This window comes from Stomoxys calcitrans, chromosome 2, assembly GCF_963082655.1.
Source record: "Stomoxys calcitrans chromosome 2, idStoCalc2.1, whole genome shotgun sequence".
Classification (NCBI taxonomy): Eukaryota; Metazoa; Arthropoda; class Insecta; order Diptera; family Muscidae; genus Stomoxys; species Stomoxys calcitrans.
In genome coordinates this window covers 104718037-104741831 of record NC_081553.1, presented here as the reverse complement: position 1 = coordinate 104741831, position 23795 = coordinate 104718037, and the positions used below count along the sequence as shown (strand labels likewise).

At 41.2% G+C, this 23795-nt stretch overlaps 1 protein-coding gene across 2 annotated transcripts in view; it reads right to left on the bottom strand.

Annotated features, from left to right (window-relative positions):
- LOC106092777 (G protein-coupled receptor kinase 2) overlaps window positions 1–23795 on the bottom strand; it is a 299371-nt gene that overhangs the window by 23769 nt on the left and 251807 nt on the right. The window contains exons 2-4 of one of the 2 annotated variants that reach the window (XM_059362081.1): window positions 15824–15919; window positions 12724–12844; window positions 11903–12652 (exon numbers count right to left, since the gene is read on the bottom strand). In XM_059362081.1, the coding sequence (XP_059218064.1) occupies window positions 11903–12652; window positions 12724–12844; window positions 15824–15919 (967 nt within the window). The remainder of the gene's footprint in view (window positions 1–11902; window positions 12653–12723; window positions 12845–15823; window positions 15920–23795) is intronic. The other variant, XM_059362082.1, reaches the window with a different exon arrangement.

Genomic DNA, 23795 nt, shown 5'->3' with positions numbered 1-23795 from the left:
AATTAAATTAATTATTAAATTATTATTATTAAATAGAAAAAAAGTTATAACATTTTTTTTTGGTAGCGGCTTTCATCAGCCACCCTGTATGTATATAACAAATATTTAAATACGAGATCAACTGAAGGACATGTTCCATCGCAATCCTCGCAGGAGCCAACATCAATGTCAATGCTCAGGATTCATAAATCCTGCTAGGTAGTATAGGCTAGCATGGATTTTATGAGCACCTTTGCTCGAAGAGCTGGGCTTTAGGCAATCCCCCTGTGTACATGGAATTCGCAAATGGTTCATTGTGCAAAATATTTATCTACAGCATGGCAGATCAATTACCAATGAACTTGGCGCTTGGCGCTTGGGATGAACAAAAATTACCAAATTGACTTTTGCAGACATAAAAATGTTATTCTCATTTAACAAAAACGACCTTCAACCATTCGTTAAATCTGAAGAAAAAACCTCTATTTCAACATAAAAGCTAAAAAATTGCAGTACTATTGGCATTATAAACACCTTGCTGATCAACTTTGTATTAGGACTACTTTCTTATACTCAGCCTTCAACTACGATATTCAGTGTCTGAGAAAGTCAACCTAGAATAGTAAACCGCTTAGCCCAATATATTTCATGCAAAATTCTTTGATTTTTATACCCTCCACCATAGGATGGAGGTATACTAATTTCGTCATTCTCTTTGTAACTCCTCGAAATATTCGTCTAAGACCCCATAAAGTTAATATTGGGTTGCCCAAAAAATAATTGCGGATTTTTTAAAAGAAAGTAAATGCATTTTTAATAAAGCTTAGAATGAACTTTAATCAAATATACTTTTTTTACAATTTTTTTCTAAAGCAAGCTAAAAGTAACAGCTGATAACTGACAGAAGAAATAATGCAATTACAGAGTCACAAGCTGTGAAAAAATTTGTCAACGCCGACTATATGAAAAATCCGCAATTACATCGACCGACCTCCCGACTTCATAACCTCTAAGCGCCGGACGTTTATCAATCAGAAGAAGGCCAATTGGGCTGGCTTCAGAGAGTACACCAATCGCCGCTGCAGTGAACTGGCACCCCCTCGGATGTGCTAGTTGCCGAGAGGAAATTCCGAGACATTCCTAATTTTCGAGGGAGTAAAGCTAGCCGCTTGAAATTTTGCACAAATATTTTTTATAAGTGTAGGTCGGTTGGGATTGTAAATGGTCCATATCGGCCCATGACCTGATGTAGCTGTCATATAAACCGCTCTGGGATCTTGACTTCTTGAGCCACTAGAGGGCGCAATTCCTATCCGATTTGGCTGAAATTTTGCATGATTTTCAACAACTGTGCCAAATATGGTTCAAATCGGTCCATAACCTGATATACCTGCCATATACACCGATCTTGCATCTTGAATTCTTGAGCCTCTAGATGGCGCAATTATTATACGATTTGGATGAAATTTTGTACAACGGCTTCTCTCATGGCCTCCAACATAGGTGTCAAATATAGTCTGAATCGGTCTTTAGCATGATAAAGCTCCATGCAATCCCATGGCAGCCGGTTGTACGCACCAGGTTGACCCGATGGAACTTTTGGCAAGGAATGCCGCCTCAGTGTATGTGTTTGTCTGTTATCGTCATGGGAGAGGTACATCATAGGAGAGTGCCTTCTCCGCACGCTCCTGGACCGTGCCGGGATTGAAAGGAACCCCGAACCCTGGTTCTGTTCGGTTTGCCAGAACCGCCTCCATCATTGGTCGGTGTCGGTGAGATGTAACCGGTGCATGGAGTGGGTACATTTCCGATCTTGCTCTGGCCTCACGTCACTACGGGAGTATAGTCATACTGTATATGTTGCAAGGTGCTGTGCGAACATAGAAAGCAGTGGGTCACAAGCGTCGTTATCGTCGCCTTCTGTGTCCTCGTCGTCGGACTATGTGACCCCACCGATCGCACCCGTGCGGCAATATACGCAATAGCAGCATCCCAGCCCCAATATTGTAAGGCCGGTGCCGGGAAGTGTGTCTTTTTTACAACTAAACTCCAACGGTCTCCGTGGCAAGATCGATGAGATTGTGTATTTTATGCTTCGGAAGAACATATTGGTCACAGCGATCCAGGAGACACAGCTGACCAACACCTGCAGCTTGCACAGTTGTCATGGATACAATGTGCTACATCAGGATCGCTCAAGGAATGGAGGAGGGGGATTGACCTTTGTGATACACCGTTCCGTGCAATATAGACCCATCTCGTCTGCGCCTGGCGATAGTGATCCCTACATGGAGTACATGAGAATAGCAGTCAGGCCCGGTACTGCCGACATAGAGCAATACAACGTGTACATACCTCCGGTTGGTAGCTGTGTCCCAATTAATGGCCAAGCTTACAACCCCGATATAAGTGGGTTGCTACCTGGCTATAATCGTCTGGTTCTATGGGATTCATGGGATTATCCCCTAGGCAATGACCAGCGTGGCATTTGGCAGCGTGGATTTGGCAGAGCAGATTGAGGGCTCTACAAATTGCACGGTGAATGAGGATGCCCCTACTAGGATTACGAGGAGGTGTAGCAGTTCGGCAGACATTTCCATTGCATCCCCTGATCTACTGAGTGACGTATCCTGGCAAGCCGACATCTCTTTGGGGTCAGGGTAGGTGGCCCCCCTCATCTCAGGGGAGGTGGCCCCATAATTCTCACCATCGACCGACCACCCGACTTCATAACCTCTGAGCGCCGGACGTTTATCACGGACGCGATTGGACTGGCTTCAGAGAGTATACCAATCGCCGCTTCAGTGAACTGACTCTCTTCTCGGCTGTGCTAGTTGCCGCGAGGAAATTCCGAGACATCATTAACGCAGCAGATACTTGCTTTATACCAGCCAGTCGAATACTCCAGGGCGGCCCGATTTCCCGGACCCCACTAACCCTAGTTGCCGAGAGGAAATTCCGAGACATCATTAACGCAGCAGACGCTCGCTTTATACCAGCCGGTCGAATACTTCAGGGCGGCCCAAATTCCCGGACTTCACTGATCCCAGAATCAGTGAGCAGAATATGGAAATAAACAGGGTAGTCAACGAATATAGGCGCAATTTGTGGATCGAACACTTGGAGCAATGTAATTTAGGCACCGGTTTAGGCTGTGGTTTACTGTTAAGTCAATCTCGAACCCCGGTAGACGGGATGACAAGACTTCAGTCACTTTTGGCGATGTAACCGTGACTGAACCGAAGAGATGCGCCAGGTTGTTCAACCGTCAATTTATTGTGCATCACGAGAGTGGCAGGGCAAGGTGGAGAGCTATTCGACGTATCCGTGGTCTCCGAACCGATGGACAGCCATCACAATTTACCGTGGGCAAAGTTACGTGGCACCAAATCATCCAAGGCGTTGGGCCCCGACGGAATCTCTACATTGATGTTGAAGAATCTGGATTTACCTGGAGTTGAGTACCTTGCTACTGTCCTAAACCAATCTTTGAACTCTCCTATAGTTCCCGATGTCTGGAAAATGGGCAGAGTGACCCGCTACTGAAGCCTGGAAAGGAACCGAGTAAGGGTGAATCGTACAGACCGAACTCCCTTCTCTCACCAGTAGCAATGACGCTTGAGGCATTACTCCTCCCGAGCTTCGTAGGAGAACTTCCATTCGCCGAGCATCAACATGGATTTCGAAGAGTGCATAGCACAACAACAGCTTTGCATGCCATCACCTCACACATTTGCCGCGGCTTCAATCATCTCAGGCCATGTGATAGGACGGTCCTCGTGGCACTGGACTTATCGAAGGTATTTGACACGGTCACCAGTCATTTGTGGAATTTAGGGATAAGAATTCGAAGCACCCTAGAGTGAAACAGGGAGTGCCCCAAGGTGGGGTGATATCTCCGGCACTGTTTAAACTCTACCTATCCTCTATTCCGCCCCCTCCAGAAGGCATAGAGATCGTATCATATGGGGACGTAACATATGTACGATCATGGCATCAGGTCCCCCACTCATTGTTGACATCTGCGATAGGTTGAACGTCTACCTCAACGAACTTGCCTTATATTTCGCTGCAAGAAATCTGAAGATATCTGACACCAAATCTTCAGCCACACTGTTCACTACAAATACGCGTGAGGTGAATAATGAGCTGAATGTGATGGTCAATGGAGAAATGTTTCAGACCATTAAGTGTTCCAAAATACTTGGCGTCACATTTGACAGCTCTTATACATTCTCCCCACATGACACAGCAAATGCAAATTTCGCCCATGAACATTCCACTAAGGAACAGGGCAAACTTCTCACATATCAATGAGTGTAGTCTGGTTCAAGTTTAAGTTCAATGATAAAAAGCCTCCTTTTTAAAGCCGAGTCCGAACGGCGTGCCGCAGTGCCACACCTCTTTGGAGAGAAGTTTTACATCGTACCTCACAAAAGTTGCCAGCATTAGGAGGGGAAAACCCCCGCTGAAAATTTTTTTCAGATGGTCTCGCCAGGATTCGAATCCAGACGTTTAGCGTCATGGGCGGACATGCTAACACCAACAGGTCACCACAGCAATTTGCGATAAAGGTCCTCAAGTCATTTTCTGCCAGCACTTGGGTTGCAGACAAAGAACCTCGTTTACCACGTACAAAGCAATTGGCCGGTCTGTGGTAAGTTATGCAGCGCCAGTGTGGTCTCGTCAGCTCTGTGACACGCAGTGGAATAATATTCAGATCTGTCAGAATGCCGGCCTCCAAACTGCGACGGGCTGTCTTCTCAGTTCTCATGTGGACCACCTCCATCAGGAGACAAAGATCCTACCAGTCCGAAGACATAACTACATGCTGTCTAAGCAATACGTTTTGGGCTGTTATCGCAGAGACCATTCGAATCATCAACTTGTGGATAGATATCCACCGCCCAGAAGCCTTAAGGTAGATCTACATGATCTAGAGCATGAGGTTCAGCACTACAAGAGAGAACTTTTAGATCAAGTGGCATATCAAGGTCAAGGTCTAGACAATATTCATGCAGACACGGTAGCAGATGCGGTAAATGGCTACCAGGTGAATGTAGTCCTTGGAGAACGACCGTCTCCTATTGCACCTGAAGAAATTTACCTCCCCCGGCAAACCAGAGAAGTTCTGGCTCAATCACGTTCCGGCAGAGGCAACCGTCTCAACTCCTACAGAGCAAGGATTGATGCCGATTTACAAGATTTATGTCTCGATTGTAACCAGGGACCGCACGATACACGTCACTTGTTTAACTGCCTAGCCAGACCCACTCGACTAAGACCCAGATCCCTCACCCCATTTTAGTGGCAGAGTTCCTGGGTCTTGACATTCAACAGAATCGAGCAGGCGAAAGATAGAAAACAACAAACAGCTTCAACAACTACAACGGCTCCACTATAAACCGATCTCGCTATTTTACTTCTGGAGCCCCCAAAGAGCGCATTTCTTATTCGATTTGACTGAAATTTTACATAATGACTTCCACTGTGGTCTCCAACATCCAATTCAATTGGCATAGCAATTATTTTCTCTTATCCTTTGTTTGCCTAAAAAGAGATACTGGGAAAATAACTCGACAAATGTGATCCATGGTGGAGGGTATATAAGATTCGGCCCGGCCGAACTTAGCGCGCTTTTACTTCTTTCATTTATACAAATGTTTTAAATTGGCAATGGAATTATTCCATCCATTAAAATTGGGAAACCCCTTTTACGTAGTCAACAATTTCGTGTTGTTTAAAAACCAGCAATTATAATAAATATTTATCCAAAACAGTCATTGGCTCCATACTCATAATGAGAACAGTTTGAAGAGCTGCTCTGAGGATTGCGACAGTCTCACTTATCGAATAAAATATGTCTAATTTGCCTGCGAAATTTTTATTTCAATAAAAACATTAAAATATTTGTTAATCAAATAAAGCCAGTTCGCAACAAAAAATTTGAAAAAATATCATTTGGTAAATAAAATATTTTAGAAATGAAACATAGATAAAATTAGCAATAAATGCAGGCGTTCGATCAGACATCGTTAGATTCATAAAAAGTTTATCAGAATATAAGACTACTAAGAAAAGGGGTTAGAAAAACAATTTGAAAAATGACGATACGATTTAGCCAACCATTTAGGAGAGTTCAGAACGAAGACCATTGAGATATCCCAACGAGAAAGGAAGTGTAGGTTAAAGGTTAAGAAAATATGTGAGTCCCCAGAACCGAGTGCCTGTTGAGTGTCAAATATTGGATCTTATGCAGTTTCCCTGTTCCGACTCATAAAATCTACTATCTTGTCGATCTTGGCTGGAAGACCATTGGAATTCAATTGTAAGAAATATACACTTCCCGGCACTGGCCCGGCAATAAAATACGCTGTTGCGTATATTGCCTTACGGGAGAGGTAGGAGGGGTCACATAGTCCGACGACCAAGACTCCGAAGTCGACAATGACAACGCATGTGACCCACTGCTGTCTATGTTCGCACAGCGGCCTGCCCTTAAATCTAGAGATCGGTATATGGCAGCTATATTCAAATCTGAACCGATCTGTGCCAAATTGAAGAAAGATGTCGAAGGTCCTAACACAACTCACTGTTCCAAATTTTGGCGACATCGGACAATAAATGCGCCTTTTATGAGCACAAAACCTTAAATCGAAAGATCTGTCTATATGGCAGCTATATCCAAATCTGGAGCGATATGTGCCATATTACAGAAGTATGTCGAGGGGCTTAACTTAACTCACTGTCCCAAATTTCGACGACATCGGACAATAAATGCGCCTTTTATGAGCCCAAAGCCCTAAATCGAGAGATCGGTCTATATGGCAGTTATATCCAAATCTGGACCGATCGGGGCCTTATTGAAGAAGAATGTCGAGGGGCCTAACACAACTCACTGCCCTAAATTTCAGCAATCCCGGATTGTAAATGTCGCTTTTATGGGCCTAAGACCCTAAATCGGTGGATCGGTCTATATGCCAGCTATATCCAAATCTGAACCGATCTGTGCCAAATTGAAGAAATATGTCGAAGGTCCTAACACAACTCACTGTTCTAAATTTCGGCGACATCGGACAATAAATGCGACTTTTATGAGCACAAAACCTTAAATCGAAAGATCGGTCTATATGGCAGCTATATCCAAATCTGGAGCGATATGTGCCATATTGCAGAAGTATTTCGAGGGGCTTAACTTAACTCACTGTCCCAAATTTCGACGACATCGGACAATAAATGCTCATTTTATGAGCCCAAAGCCTTAAATCGAGAGATCGGTCTAAATGGCAGTTATATCCAAATCTGGACCGATCGGGGCCTAATTGAAGAAGAATGTCGAGGGGCCTAGCACAACTCACTGCCCTAAATTTCAGCAATACCGGATAATAAATGTCGGTTTTATGGGTCTAAGACCCTAAATCGGTGGATCGGTCTATATGCCAGCTATATCCAAATCTGAACCGATCTGAGTCAAATTGAGGTAGGATATCCAAATGTCTTACACAACTCATTGTCCCAAATTTTAGCCAAATCAGATAATAAATGTGGCTTTTATGGGCCTAAGACCTTAAATCGGCGGATCGGTCTATATGGGGGCTATATGAAGATATAGTCCATCTTCGAAATTAACCTGCTTATGGACAATAAAAGAATCTGTGCAAAATTTCAGCTCAATATATCTATTTTTAAAGACTAGATCGTCTTAGATTTTTACGCTGATCAAGAATATGACGGAATGACAAAATGAATATACCCCCATCCTTCAGTGGTGGGTATAAAAAGGGAGATATATCTAATTCTGAACTAACTTAATGGACCTCGGCGAATGTTTTCAGATGGTTTATTAAGCAAACCGTATCAAATTTGAGCAAATGTGGTCAAACTGTAATAAATACGGTTGACAAACGGCAACATTATTGAAATTAGCCAAAATCGGACGAATATATATATGGGAGCTACATCTAAATCTGAACCGATTTTGACCAAACTTTTTAGATATTGTGTCGAGATCGGCATCGAGAAAAGAGTTGTGCACAATTGTGCCACTGTGCTTGCAGTGGCTCTAGAAGTGAAAATCGGGCGATATGCATATATGTCAGCTATATCTAATTCTGGGCCGATTTCTATGAAATTCATCAGTAATGTCAATAGTCATAAGAAACTCCTTCCTGCCAAATTCCTAGAGAATCGGTGCACAAATGAATCGGTTCACAAATCGGACTAACATATATATGGGAGCTATATCCAAATCTGAACAGATTTTTTCCAATTTCAATAAGCTTTGTCTCTAGGTCGAAAAACATGCATGTACCGAGTTTTAAGACGATCGGATAATAACTGCGACTTGCACTTTGTACACAAATTAACATGGACAGACAAACAGACAGACGGACGGACGTAGCTAAATCGAATCAGAAAGTGATTCTGAGTCGATCGGTTTACTTATCAATGGGTCTATCTGTCTTCCCTCTGGGTGTTACAAACACATGCACTTAGTTATAATACCCTGTACCACAGTAGTTATGTCATCTGTATTGCGGATGTGATTTACAAATAAGCCATTCTCGGGATCCGGAACAGTAGGCGGACGTTTGAAGCGCCGTCCACCAGACCACAACACCATATAATATTATTGGTCTGACAACTGCAGAAGATACCCAGTGCATGAGACGTGGGACCACTCAGCAGCTGTCGAAAGAGGCCAAATATTTGTGCCTAGTCTTCTATTCAAAACATTTCAAACATTTACTGAATGTACACGATCAGTGCTGATATATGAGGCCTTGGTATAATGGGGGGTACAAAGATTTGTCTGCATGGGAAAAAGGAGAGGAAAATGGATGGGACACGGAAGGTAAGACCTCTGACTTTACAGATTGCTCCGAGGTGGTGTCAGGGATGGGTTTGGGATTCTACTCTGAGACAATCGACTACGGTATGTCAGTGAGACTGCCGGACGAATGAACGGTCTTTCAAATAATGGTCTGAAATTTGGAAGTTCCGTTCATAAACTGGAGTCGATATATACCTAAACCTTCGACTGAAATGCACCAACTTGGTCTTAGGTTTGGTTGAAAAGAGGGTGCAGATATAAACCCGCTTCATGTTACTATGAACATACACCTTAGCCAGTAATCGGCTTGTTGTGCGAACTTAAAACTAAAAAGTAACCTCAACCAGTAAAAGCGTGTTAAATTCGGCCGGGCCGAATCTTGGGAAACCACAACCAAGGATTCTGCTAAAATGTGGAATATGTGGTCGTAGATCATAACAGAAAACTATGTGCAAAATTTCAGCCAAATCGGATGAAAATTGAGGCATCCAGACGATCAAGAAGTCAAATCGGGAGATGGGTTTATATGGGAGCTATATCAGGTTGAGGACCGATTTTCATCGTACTTGACAGAGTTTTTGGAAGTGATAACAGAACACTATGTGCAAAATTTTAGCAAATTTGGATGAAAATTTAGGCTTCCAGGGGCTCAAGAAGTCAAGTCGGGAGATCGGTGTATATGGGAGCTATATCAGGCTATAGACCGATTTGAACCGTACTTGGCACAGTTATTGAGAGTCATAACAGAACACTACGAGCAAAATTTCACCCAAATCGGATGAAAATTGAGGGTTCCAGGGGCTCAAGAAATCAAATCGGGAGATCGGTTTATATGGGAGCTATATCAACGACCTACATCAATATTAAGTAACTGTGCAAAATTTCAAGCGGCTAACGTTACGCGTTTGGTATTGTGTCCTCAGCTAAGTGCCAGAGTCTTTTAGCCGCGAAATCCTGGGAATGACATAGGAAATGCTCCAACGTCTCATCATCTTCCCCGCATGCTCTACACATGGCATCACTTGCCGCACCGATTTTGCAAAAGTGAGCTTGTAGTCCTATGTATCCCGTTATGACACCAAAAGCTATATTGACTTCCTTTCAGTAATAGCCTCGTACTCTCACGATCCGGATCGACCTTTAGGATTTTTGCCGTCCTACCGACCTTTTCGCTGTTCCACAGTGTTACAGTGTTACGTTCGTCGTACACACCCTTAACTCGGACTGCGTCGACCCGAAAGGCTTTGGGTTAACCAAGTATATTTACGGCAGTACTCTGGCCTTCACTGCCAAATATCGTCTGTTCTTTCATACCCCTTATTCCGTTAATACCCCGCACCCAAACGATGCGGATTGTGCCATCATCAGAGAAGGCGTTAATCTCCTTCTTACACTGGTAGACTGTGCGTGACCTTACTGTGCTGGTTGTTATTGCCCTTATGGCCATTTTACTGTCCGAAAAGAAGTTCGCACTCGACGTCCTCACGTTAGCACCACACCACCTCACACATTCCGTGATCGCCCGGATCTCCGCCTAGGACCGTATTATGGTCAGGCAGTCTATAATAGATCTCAGTCTCTGGGTTTTCAATGTAGACCCCCAGATCCACTGTTCTCTAGCTTTCATCCATCCGTGTAACATGATCTTCCAGATGACAATACTAGAGTTCTGTCAGTCAAAGACTGTGCCGCTGGCAACAGTGGCTCGCACTCGAACTTAAGTGTCGTCTCAGGTATCCGATCGGAAACCTCTTCCCTTTCTTCCAGGTTTCTTATCGTCGCCTCGATTATACCGCGATGGTATGAGCTGCTCCCATAATCAATCCATTGCCTTAAGTCTCATAGCCGCAGTGGATATCAAGAATAGTCTCCAGTGCCCTAGTGGGCGTGGTTCCACCTATGCCACGACTCGTAAGTAAGTATTGGTCTAACATAGCTCCTGTAATGCCAGTGGACTATCCTCGGATACGGGCCCTTTTCGAGCTTATGGCCCGTTTACATAGTGCCCAACAACTGTTAGCCTTCTCAATACGTTTCTGAATGTGACACTTCCAATTAAGTTTCCTATCCAAGATCACTCCCACGTGGTGGGTCAAATTGGTCCACCTTCATCATGTGCCATATGGGTCTAACCCAGTCACGTGCCCTTTCGACCCTTCTGCATAGCTGTTTCGGATCCTTACCCCTAAGAAGTATTATAAGTATATGTTTCCGAGTGGCATATTATCCGTCCATCGGATGATATTCGGGTTAACTCCCGTGCGGTTCAGGGCGGCGGCTATTGACCCTTTTTCCACTTAATATTCAGGAAGACCGCCTTAGCGTACTCATTGAGAAAACTGTTCGTCGTGCCGGCCATTTTAAATCTTCTTCTCGTCGAGAAGGTCTTCCGTAGATGCAACTCCTATGGGTAATGCGATATAAGTTTCGTCTGCTTGCACCGTTGGCGCAGAGGTTACCATGTCCGTCTATGATGCTGAACGACTAGGTTCGAATCCTGGCAAGACCATCAGAAATAATTTTCAGCGGTGGTTTTCCCCTCCCAATTCTGGCAACATTTGCGAGGTACAATGCCATGTAAAAACTTCTGTCAAAAGAAGTGCCGTACTGTGGCACGCCGTTTAGACTCGGCTACAAAAAGGAGGCCCATTATCATTGAGCTTAAACTCGAATCGGACTGAACTCATTGATATGTGAGAAGTTTGCCCCTGTTTCTTAGTGGAATGTTCATGGGCAAAATTTGCAAATTTTGTCTCTTGCACTTGGTGCAACCTACTGTCTATCTACTTTTCCCGAATTTTCTTTGTTAAACTACTTAAAGATGATGAACATTTAGATACAAACTTTTAAGCAATGATAGGACTCAGGGCAGAAATGCGGGAGCCTCCTGGAAGTAATGCGGAAGCAGTGCCGTTGCGCAGAGTTCTTTCTGAGGTTAGAGCTTGTAGTCGGTATAGAACATCAAGAGTGACGAACTCCCTTGAATATACCAAAGAATTTTTGCCAACTTATTCGCAATACACTGACACATATTTAATCCATTTTAAAACCACTCAATCAAAAACAAGGCAAAATGTAAATTGAACTTACCGATGAAAATACATTGAAGTCTCAAACTCTCGGAATGGTTCACCGGCCAAAAAAGCCTTGACAGCCTTAACGCAGGGTTCGAATAGCTCCTTGCTACCGCTGGTTATTTTGGTGCGCACTTTTGAGATAAGATCATCATTTAGAATATCCAAAACAAATTCATCGGAAGACAATGGCGTTCGAATGGCGTTTGTGGAATTACCGTTAAGCTGTGGCAAAACGGTGGTGCTGGGATCAATGCAGTTTTTCAATTTATCACCTATCTCAGAATCATCGCCACCACCAGCACCTTCACCAGCAAGACCGCCACCACCACCACCACCACCGCCGCCGCCATCATTGTAGGGGGCCTGGCCGGCTGAATCTCCATGTTCATCGCCATTGTGATGATGAAAGTTTTTGTGGTTGTTGCTACTGCTGGTTGTGGATATTGTGGCCGTTGTTGCTGTAGTTGTTGTATTGGCGGTGGTATTGTTACATAATTCAGTCTCTACAAGATTTGTTGTGGATGTTGTTGTTGTTGCTGTGATATTCTCTGTATCTGTTGAGGATATTTTATGTTCGTCCTGCTGCTGAACTTCGTCCGGCCCACCGCTACTCCCCTCCAGTGTATTCCCATTATTGAGTGTCGCCGGCGAGGGGCCATCTATATCTAGAAACCTACATCCAATGTCATGTGCTATCGTTATACGATTCTCGTCGTATTCCACCTCATATCTACAAAAAGATTTTTTTGGAAATCGATACAAACTTCATTAAACAAGCATGGAAAAAATCTAACAAGTGGAGTCGGTTTGCGTTATGGGGACAATAAAACTTACTTTTGCACTTGATCCAGAAATGAGATATACCGAAAGTAAAGCGGCCTTTTGCTTTCACAAAACTGACGAAACAGTTTGCGTCCAATAGGCTGCTGGTCTATCACGTAACCATAGCTTATGTCTGTAAAATAATAACAAAGAGAATGATTATTGCATGAGAGAAAGGACACTGAACAAAGTTAAGGAAAGATGAAAAAGGGATAGATTTTTTTCTAATGTGACATCATCTGGAAGAAACAAATACAATTTCGTCTGCTTGAGCTCTTTAATTTTGATCTTTAAAAACTGTTCGTGCTTTTTGGCCTTTGTCAAACTGATTTAGGTGCTCTACATACCCAACGACAATTGAGTACTTTGTAGAGCACGCCTTGGTTTGTCTGTGTACGCTGTTTTATTTTGATCTTTAACATCTTTTCGTGAGTTTTCGAACATATTCAGCTCGATATCATATTCAGGGCAAATTGTGCATGCCAACAATGTGAAGTACAATATATTTGAGGTCAAGATACACCCGTGAGACCTATAAGTTTACTTTCGTTACTTTAATTGGCTATGACAGAATATTTGTTCCACTAGCCCAACGTAGAATAGCGTTCCAAGCGCCTCGATCTTCTGCGCGCATTCTAAAATCTCTGACACCAAGTTTCAAGTTATCTCCCACCACTTGATCTTTCCATCGGGCTTTTGGTCTTCCCGGTTTACGTGTACCACGGTGTTTGCCTTCAAAAGACTTATTTACTGGAGCTTCTTCATCCATTCTGACAACATGACCTAGCCAACGCAGCCGTTGTATTTTGATGCTTGTAACTATGCTATCGTCGTCATACAGCTTATACAGATCGTGGTTCATGCGTAGCCTATATCCACCATTAACGCAAACTGGTCCATATATATTTTTCGAAGAATCTTTCTCTCAAATACTCCAAGCACTGCCTCATTTGCTTTCACAAGTACCCATGCTGAAGAACCATATAACAGCACGGGTTGTATCAGTGTCTTGTATAGTGTAATCTTCGTCTGTCGAGAGGTGGCCTTGTTTCCAAACTGCTTACTTAGCCCAAAGTAGCATCTTTTTGCTTAATCTCAAAACTCAATCGTTTCGGTTACGGCGGTGCCGAGGTAGATAAATTTACTGAACGTCTCAAAGTTGTGGTTCCCAACTTGCTCCATTTTCTTTATCTGTTTGGCTGTGCAAGGCTTTTTGGGAGTTCAAACCATTCATTTCGTCTTATCTCCATTTACTGCCAGATTCATTTTCATTGACTCTCTCTCGATTCTTCAAAGGCTGCAGTTACTACTTCCGGTGACCGACCTATGATATCGATGTCGTCGGCATAGGCGAGTAGCATGTGTTGTCTTGTGAGTAGTGTGCCATATCTTTTCACATCTGCATTTCGTATAATCTTCTCCAACAGGATATTAAAGAGATCACTCGATAGGCTGTCTCCTTGTCTGAAACCTCGTTTGGTACTAATTGATTCGGAGAGATTCTTTCCTATTCTTACTGAGGAACGCGTATCAGCAAGTGTAATCCTGCAGAGTCTTATTAATTTTGCAGGGATACCAAACTGAGACATGGCTTGAAATACCTTTGAACGTAAAGAAGTATTGAAGGCGGATTTGTAGTCAACAAAGAGATTTGTCCTTCTCGGGTCTTTTCCAGGATTTGGCGCAGTGTGAATATCTGGCCCAGGGTGGATTTACCTGGTCTAAAGCCGCATTGATAGGGCCCAATTATCTCATTGACTTTAGGTTTTAATCTTTCACACAGTACGCTCGAGAGTACTATGTATGCGATGGGATGGAGACTAATTCCTCTGTAGTTGGCACATTCCGTCTTGTCTCCTTTCTTGTGTACGGGACATAGTATGATGAGATTTCAATCATCGGGTATCAGATAAGCTGATGCATACGCCTTATCGGCGTGTCGCCTCCGGTCTTTAATAGTTCAGCGGTTAGCCCGTCGGCTCCTGCTGCCTTGTTGTTCTTTAGTCGGATCACTGCTACTTGGACCTCATTCTGACTAGGAGGTAAACATTCTATACCATCATCAGGGATTTGTTCTGCAGTATCCTCTTCGCCGCCAACATCGGACACTAGCAGTTGGGTAAAATGTTCTTTCCATATCCTCAGCATGTTATCTGTGTTGGTTACCAGATTTCCTTCTTTGTCTCTGCAGGAGGATGTGCCTGCACCAAAGCCATTGGTCTGATGTGTAATTCTTTGGTAGAATTTCCGGACTTCATTTTGAATCCTCCCTCACACTCATGTCTTTCCATTTCCTTTTTCTTTCTGGGGAATAGACGTATCTCCTCTCTCCTTTTCTCCCGATAACTCTTCTTCATCTGGCGCGTTGCTACTGATTGCAGGGTTGCTCTATGGGCCGCATTCTTGGCTTCAGTAGCATCTCGACACTCTTGGTCGCACCATGGGTTTCTTAGAGGAGACTTCAGGTACCCAAGTAGGGATTTTGCGGCATTTTCCATGGAGTGGGCAATAGTTTGCCACTGCGCCATTATTTCATCGGAAAAAGGAGTGCTTTCACCTAGAAGTTTAGACTATGAATATAAGTAAAATTTTATTCTGTGTATTGCAGAAGGCACAGCGGAGCCTGCTTGGGAGGGCAGGTAGGAAATAAATTGCAAGCATTTTTATCTATTCTCAGCCACATGGATTTCTGGGCGTGTTAAGAACTGAGTCTGAGTCTAAAATTAAAAAAGTCAATATCTCCTTGTTGGTTGATTTTTCAACACCTATATCACTGTCACTATAAAAAAAACCTCTATAAAACGCTTAAAACCTTATCTTGCTTGCACAAGGAAATTAGTTTTCTTCCTTCCAAATTTGAAGTCAATGAACTTGTATAATGTAAATATGGGCCCAGAAATCATCTAAATCATTTCCCCTCCCCTCCATTATAAAAATGCATGAATTTATATTTTCTACCAAATTGACATGAATAAATCTTTAACAAAACTCTCAGCAGTATTTTAATAAGCGTCATTTACATAAATAACATAAGAAGAAGAAAAGGCATATATGAATAAATAAGGAGCATGTGGCGTTAACACATTCACACCACCTACAGGGGAGAACTTACCTAATTTGTCTTTCAGGTGTATACACTGTGATATGTGAGGAAATTGTAGAATTTTTCGCCATTTCTTACTTTTTCCTTTATTGCTATCTGAACCACCTGCAACGAAAGATGAAAAGAAAAGAACACACATTAGCAAACCAGGTATCATATATCAAATTACGTGATAAAGAACACATATATCTTTAAAAACTTGAAATACACTCCACACGTTGGCAGACATCCTCCACACTACCCTAACCAGCTCTAGTTTAACCTTCTTCCAAACTTGCACCATTAAAAAGAACCAAGAACCAAAAATGAAATTCCTGAGGAAATAATTCAAATATTTTCCCATGCACGTTTTTCGGCTCAAAATCCGCATTCAAGCCAAAAGCAAACGAAAGCACTCAGCCAAGACAGTGTAAAAATGAGAGACTCTTCAGCTATTTCAGCTTTTGAGGAATGAGCCAGAGAAATACTTCAAACAAAATTATCTATCCATGTCTGCAACATGGGAATAGGAAAACGAAGAAAATTAAATAGATTCCATCAGGTCGAAGGAAATTGGAAAAATAAATACACACACACACACACCCACACACATACTTAAAGGTGGCATATAGAAAATTCTGAGTAGAATGGGAAATTTCAAATTCTTTTCAGTTTATTGAAAAAGGAGAGAAAGGGTAAACTTTTGATATGAATACTTCTACTTCTACCCATACTGACGCCAACACATTTTCATTCTTTTCTATAGAAATTGAAGATTCAGCACAAAATGAACAAAGAAATGCAAATAAATCGAAGACTTGGGTAATTTGCAAATAGAACCCAACCAAATTTTGTTTATATCATACGACTATTGTGGAAAACAGCGAAAGAAATGTTTAAAATATTTGGATATTTAGAGGATTTTCCAGATCAAGAGTTTTGCCATATTTCTGCAAACAGTTTGTAAACTAAATTTTCAGAAGATAAAAAAGTTTTTCTTAAAAACTTTCATACAAAAAACCCAGGCATTGGAATACACTTTGGGAGAAGGAGCAAAGACAAGGTAGCCTATGTTGAAGCTCTTGGCGAATATATATATTTATCATTTTGCAATGGGATGTTCCTTAATGGAATGTTCCTGAGAAAATTTGCAATGTCCACAACAGGACATATGATGATACGAGGGATGCTATATAAGTTTCTGGTCTTATAATGAAAAGCATTAACTCGTTGGTTGAAAGATGGTTTTTCAAAGTATCCTCCAGCATTATTTATACAGTTTTGCGAGCGCTCAAACCAATTTTCGAATAACTTTTTCCACTCCGATTGAGACGCCTTAAAAAAATGGTGTTTGAACGATTCAACAGTATTTTCTTACGACGAAAATCATTGATTTTCGCATTTTTATCATTACGACGTTTTGGTCGGTCAAATATGCGACCGCTCAAACCAATTGTCGAATAACTTTTTCCACTCCGATTAAGACACCTTCAAAAAATAGTTATTGAAAAATTAAACAGCATTTTCTGGTGATTAGCCAAATCGTTGATTACGCATTTGTATCTAAATGTGCGCGAAAAAATGGAAGTCATTGGGTGCCAAGTCAGGGCTGTACGGCGGTTGATCCCTCAATTCGACGTTTTGGTCGGTCAAATATGAGCTGGTTTGAGCCAATGTGTGAGAGCTCGCATTGTCATGGTGAACAATGATTTGTCTTCTCTGTATCGTTTTTCGAATTTCTCCCAAGACTCTAGGCAATCTAATTGGTGTACCACTCTGAATTGGTCTCCTACGTTGCTCAAGCGGAACAGTTGCCACATGAGAAGTTTTGCCAAAGAAACAGGCGACCATTTGACTCGAAGTGCTTCTTCTACGAACAACTTTCGTTGAATTTGGCTCGTCTTCGAAAAAACACACGGTCGATTGGTTTGGCTCATACGCATATATCCACGCATCTTTTCATTTCAAGATTCTATGCATAATGGGGTAGGTGGTAAAGTTATCAGATCGTGACGTCCTCCCTGCGGCTTTGCTGCACAGACCACCCATCCTTGAATCCGGCTGCGTATTGAGCAGAAGGTGAATTTTTGAAGCGTTGTCCACAAAACCACAACACCATATATCATGCCGGGTGATAAACCCGCCACTGTTTAGCATTTACCTATTCTTTATACCACACCCATCGAACGGCATCGACATCGCATCATGTGTTAGAACCACCGCTGACGATTTTTTGTTATGTTCTCACCAGGATTCGAAGCCAGGCGTTCTGCATCATAGACGGACTTGCTATCCTCGGCGCTATGGTGGCCTACGACTATACTTACTTAAGTTTAATTGGCTATGACAGAACATTTGTTCTACTAGCCGAACGTAGAAAAGCGTTCCAAGCGCCTCGATCTTCTGCGCTCATTTTAAAATCTTGGACAACAAGTATCGAGGTGCCTGCCACCACTTGATCTTTCCATCGGACTTTTGGTCTTCCCGGTTTGTGGGTACCACCGTGTATGACTTCAAAAGACTTCTTGGCTGGAGCTTCTTCATTCATTCTGACAACATGACCGAGCAAACGCAAAAAATGCAAATTTTGCCCATGAACATTCCAACTAGGAACAGGGGCAAACTTCTTACATATCAATGAATGCAGTTTAAGCTCAATGAAAAGGGCCTCCTTTTTATAGCCGAGTCCTAACGGCGTCCCACAGTGCGACACCCCTTTAGAGAAAAGTTTTACAAGACATAGTACCTCACAAATGTTGCCAGCATTAGGAGGGGGAAAACCACCGCTGATATTTTTTCTGATGGTCTCGCCAGAATTAGAACCCAGGCGTTCATCGTCATAGGCGGACATGATAAGCACTGCGTTAAGGTGGCCTCCCAGCCAACGCAGCCGTTGTATCTTGATAGGTGCAACTATGCTACCGGGGGTGCCCCGGTAGCCGAGTTGATAGTGTACTGGGATTACCAGTGCAGGGGTCGTGGGTTCGATTCCCGCCAGAAGCCTTGGTCTGATCATCTTACACTCGACGTCTTAGCGTTCGCACCATACCACTTCATGCATTCCGTGATCGTCCGGATCTCCGCCTATTATGGATAGGCAGTCTAAACAGATCTCAGTCCTTGGGTTCTCAATGTAGACCCACAGACCCACTCTGTCCTCTAACTTTGATCCATCCGTGTAAGATGATCTTCCAGATGGCAATACTAGGGTTCAGTCAATCCAAGACTGTGCCGCTGGCAGTAGAGCCTTGCACTCGACTTCAAGGTTCATCTCAGATATCCGATTGGAAACCTCTTTCCTTCCTTCCAGGTTTCCTATCATCGCCGCGATTATACCGCGATGGCATGAGCTGCTCCCATCCTCAATTCATTCTCCCATCGCCTTAAGTCTCATAGCCGCTGTGGATGCCTCACTCTTTTCTCTAAAGACAAAATTTCTATGAAATTTTCTCTAAAGACAAAATTTCTATGAAATTTTCTCTAAAGACAAAATTTCTATGAAATTTTCTCTAAAGACAAAATTTCTATGAAATTTTCTCTAAAGACAAAATTTCTATGAAATTTTCTCTAAAGACAAAATTTCTATGAAATTTTCTCTAAAGACAAAATTTCTATGAAATTTTCTCTAAAGACAAAATTTCTATGAAATTTTCTCTAAAGACAAAATTTCTGTGAAATTTTCTCTAAAGACAAAATTTCTATGAAATTTTCTCTAAAAACAAAATTTCTATGAAATTTTCTCTAAAGACAAAATTTCTATGAAATTTTCTCTAAAGACAAAATTTCTATGAAATTTTCTCTAAAGACAAAATTTCTATGAAATTTTCTCTAAAGACAAAATTTCTATGAAATTTTCTCTAAAGACAAAATTTCTATGAAATTTTCTCTAAAGACAAAATTTCTATGAAATTTTCTCTAAAGACAAAATTTCTATGAAATTTTCTCTAAAGACAAAATTTCTATGAAATTTTCTCTAAAGACAAAATTTCTATGAAATTTTCTCTAAAGACAAAATTTCTATGAAATTTTCTCTAAAGACAAAATTTCTATGAAATTTTCTCTAAAGACAAAATTTCTATGAAATTTTCTCTAAAGACAAAATTTCTATGAAATTTTCTCTAAAGACAAAATTTCTATGAAATTTTCTCTAAAGACAAAATTTCTATGAAATTTTCTCTAAAGACAAAATTTCTATGAAATTTTCTCTAAAGACAAAATTTCTATGAAATTTTCTCTAAAGACAAAATTTCTATGAAATTTTCTCTAAAGACAAAATTTCTATGAAATTTTCTCTAAAGACAAAATTTCTATGAAATTTTCTCTAAAGACAAAATTTTTATGAAATTTTCTCTAAAGACAAAATTTCTATGAAATTTTCTCTAAAGACAAAATTTCTATGAAATTTTCTCTAAAGACAAAATTTCTATGAAATTTTCTCTAAAGACAAAATTTCTACGAAATTTTCTCTAAAGACAAAATTTCTATGAAATTTTCTCTAAAGACAAAATTTCTATGAAATTTTCTCTGAAGACAAAATTTTTATGAAATTTTCTCTAAAGACAAAATTTCTATGAAATTTTCTCTAAAGACAAAATTTCTATGAAATTTTCTCTAAAGACAAAATTTCTATGAAATTTTCTTTAAAGACAAAATTTCTATGAAATTTTCTCTAAAGATAAAATTTCAATAAAATACACTTGCAAAGCCAATTTTTGTTCCCTTGGTAGATGTTTAATTTCTCTTATTAAATATTAATTTCTAATTTGCTTTATGTGTCAAATCTTTCTTGTTTTTTCCCTTTACCACATGACATCACATTGTCTAAACTGCCATCAGTTTATAGAAAAAAAACGTTCTAAAAAAATAAAAGTCTTGTAGAAATGGCCTGCCAGTTAAGTCTTAAATATCCTTGTTGCTGCTCACCTTTCGACAACATCAATGTGGGTATGTTTTGTGTGTCTTCAAGGATGTCTCCAGATTTGAAAGAACATTTTTGAAGATGAGTAGAACGCATACACTTGCTATCAGTTAATTTGGTGTAATAAAAACTAACGAGGAAAACAAAACAAAACGAAAAAACCAGCACCGTTGCTAAATATTAATGTGCTTTGTCATCAGTTCACTTGGCTTAGAGGCTCTGAGCCGAGTGGTGGGCGAGGGTGCTTGTTTCCTGGTAATGACAGTGTTGATGACATTTTCAACCAAAGGGATGATATGATGGTTAGTTGGAAGTTATTCTTGGCAACCACAGCGAATGTTGACTTCGTTGATGCCGCGAACATCATGAAGCTCGTAATAACTTAATGAAAACTGTAAGAGTTTGAGTGTTCTTTTATATGTATGTGCGAGTGTATGTGTATGTCCTTTTCCATCCTCCAGCAGCATTTTTGTTTTCATCTTTTTGTCCTAATTTTAAGTGAAATATTTATTTAAGTGAAATATGACGCTTAAATGCCAACAGGGGAGAGTAAAAGAAACACTTGGAGGGTTGATTTTCCTATAAAGTTTTTTCGTTTCTTTTTGAGGGAACAATTCTGAAGAATTTTTCTGTGTGGGGTGGCCAAGAAATTAAAAATGCTAGAGAAATATTTCACTTAACAAATTTTCCCTTGAGCCTGATTACTTTCATAAGTATCAATTTGCATTGAGTAGCAAAAAATTAAATAAAAACCACTTTAGGCAAAGTGTCCTTATATACAACAAAGTAATTTAATTTTTTTTAATAACTTTATGTGCTATGCAGGACCAATGAAATTCAATACTGTTAACAATGAGAGATACTTTGATATCGGGAAGTTGAAAAGTAAGAATGAATAAGTTAACGCAGAATTTATTGTACGGGGAGATAGTTTAGTATGCTTTATAAAGGAGCTGTTTCATATAGCAAATCCAATTCGAAGATACTTTGGAGGGACATTGAAATAAATTTCAAGGAATTGGTCTTCTTGTTGTCTAAACCGAATTTATTGCAGGTCCTTTGAGTTCAAGTGTTTGTCTGATATATTCGGACAAATATCCGTGTTTCTATATCTGTAGTTGCGACAGCATACGAGGCAGTACTTGGAGTGTTTGCGAGAAAGAATCTGCGCAAAATTTATAAACCAGTCAGAGTTAATGGAGAATATTCGAGCTCTACGAATTTTCTATTTTAATTGTAAGGTTAGGTTGAAAAGAAGGTGCGGATGTTAATCCGCCCCATGCCACTATTGACATACAATTGGTACGAACTCCACGATTTTTCTATTTTAACTGTTAAGTACGGTTAGGTGGAAAAGAAGGTGCGAATTAATTCGCCCCATGCCACTATTGACATACAATTGGTTCTCTCGTTGTGTAAACCCAATTTGTTGCAGGGACTTTGAGTTCAAGTGTTTGTCTGATATATTCGGACAAATATCCGTGTTTCTTTATAAGTACTTGTGAAAGCAGACGAGGCAGTACTTGGAGTGTTTGCGAGAAAAAATCTTCGCAAAATTTATAAACCAATCAGAGTTAATAGAGAATATTCGAGCTCTACGATTTTTCTATTTTAATTGTAAGATTAGGTTAGGTTGAAAAGAAGGTGCGGATGTAACCCTGTAATCCGGCCCATGCCACTATTGACATACGATTGGTTCTCTCGTTGCTTAAACCAAATTTGTTGCAGGAACTTAAGAGTTCAAGTGTGTGTCTGATATACGTACTTACGAAAGCAGACGAGTCAGTACTTGGAGTGTTTGCGAGAAACAATCTTCGCAACATTTAAAAACCAATCAGAGTTAATGGAGAATATTGACGTAGTATAACCTTCGAGCTCTACGATTTTTCTATTTAAACTGTTAAGTAAGGTTAGTTTGAAAATAAGGTGCGGATGTTAATCCGCCCCATGCCACTATTTGCGAGAAAGAATCTTCACAAAATTTATGAACCAATCAGAGTTAATGGAGAATATTGATGTAGTATAACCTTCGAGCTCTTTGATTTTTTATTTTAACTGTTAGGTTAGATTAGGTTGAAAAGAGGGTCCAGTTGTAAATCCGCCCATCCTACTATGGACATACACCTAAGCCAGTAATCGACTTGTTGTGCGCTCTAAATACTAAAAAGAGTAACCTCGAAAAAGAAAATCTAAGTTAGAAATTCCGTGCTACTTACACATGTCTGGTATTGTGTCTCCACCTAAGTGCCGGTATATGTTAAATGCGAAAGCCGAGTAATGATAAAGGAAATGCTCAAATGCTCATCATCTTCACCGCATGCCCAACACATGCTATCACTTGCCGCACCGATTTGTGCATTAGTGAGCTTGTAGTCATATGTGTCCCGTCATGATACAAATAGCTGTACTGACCTCCTTCTTACTTCCTTTCAGTAATAGCCTCGTCGTCTCACGATCTGGATCCCCCATAGCATTTTCGTCGTCCTACCGACCGTTTCGCTATTCCACATTGTTACATGCTCATTCGTCGCTGGGGGATGCGAGTCTTTGTGATCGGAATACCTCGGACTATGTAGCATTGAAGAGCTTGACAATCACCAGGTCTGTCAATGGCAATGATATGGCCCTTACAGCCAAGTCGTCCGCCCTCTCATTCCGTCTTTGTCGTGTGATCGGAACGAGCGCTAAATGCGTTCCCTTAGCCCACGCAAATACCTCGGACTATGTCGCATTGAAGGGCTTGACAATCACCAGGTCTGTCAATGGCAATGATATGGCCCTTACAGCCAAGTCGTCCGCCCTCTTATTCCGGCCATGTCGTGGCCCGGCATCTATTGCCTTGGTGCCGGGCCATACTCCATACTCAGAGAGGGTGCTTATCACCTTGTTACACTCTTAGATCATTCGCGACCTTCCGTTCCGGTTACTGTCTGTAAAGATGTTCACACATGATTTTTTTTTTTGGTGACCACATTTCCGCCTGTAGGCCACTGCAGATCTGTTTCGCTCTAAAGCTTCGATTCATCCGTGTAACATGAGCTACGTGATGCCAACACCAGAGTCTCGCCAGACGAAGACTATGCC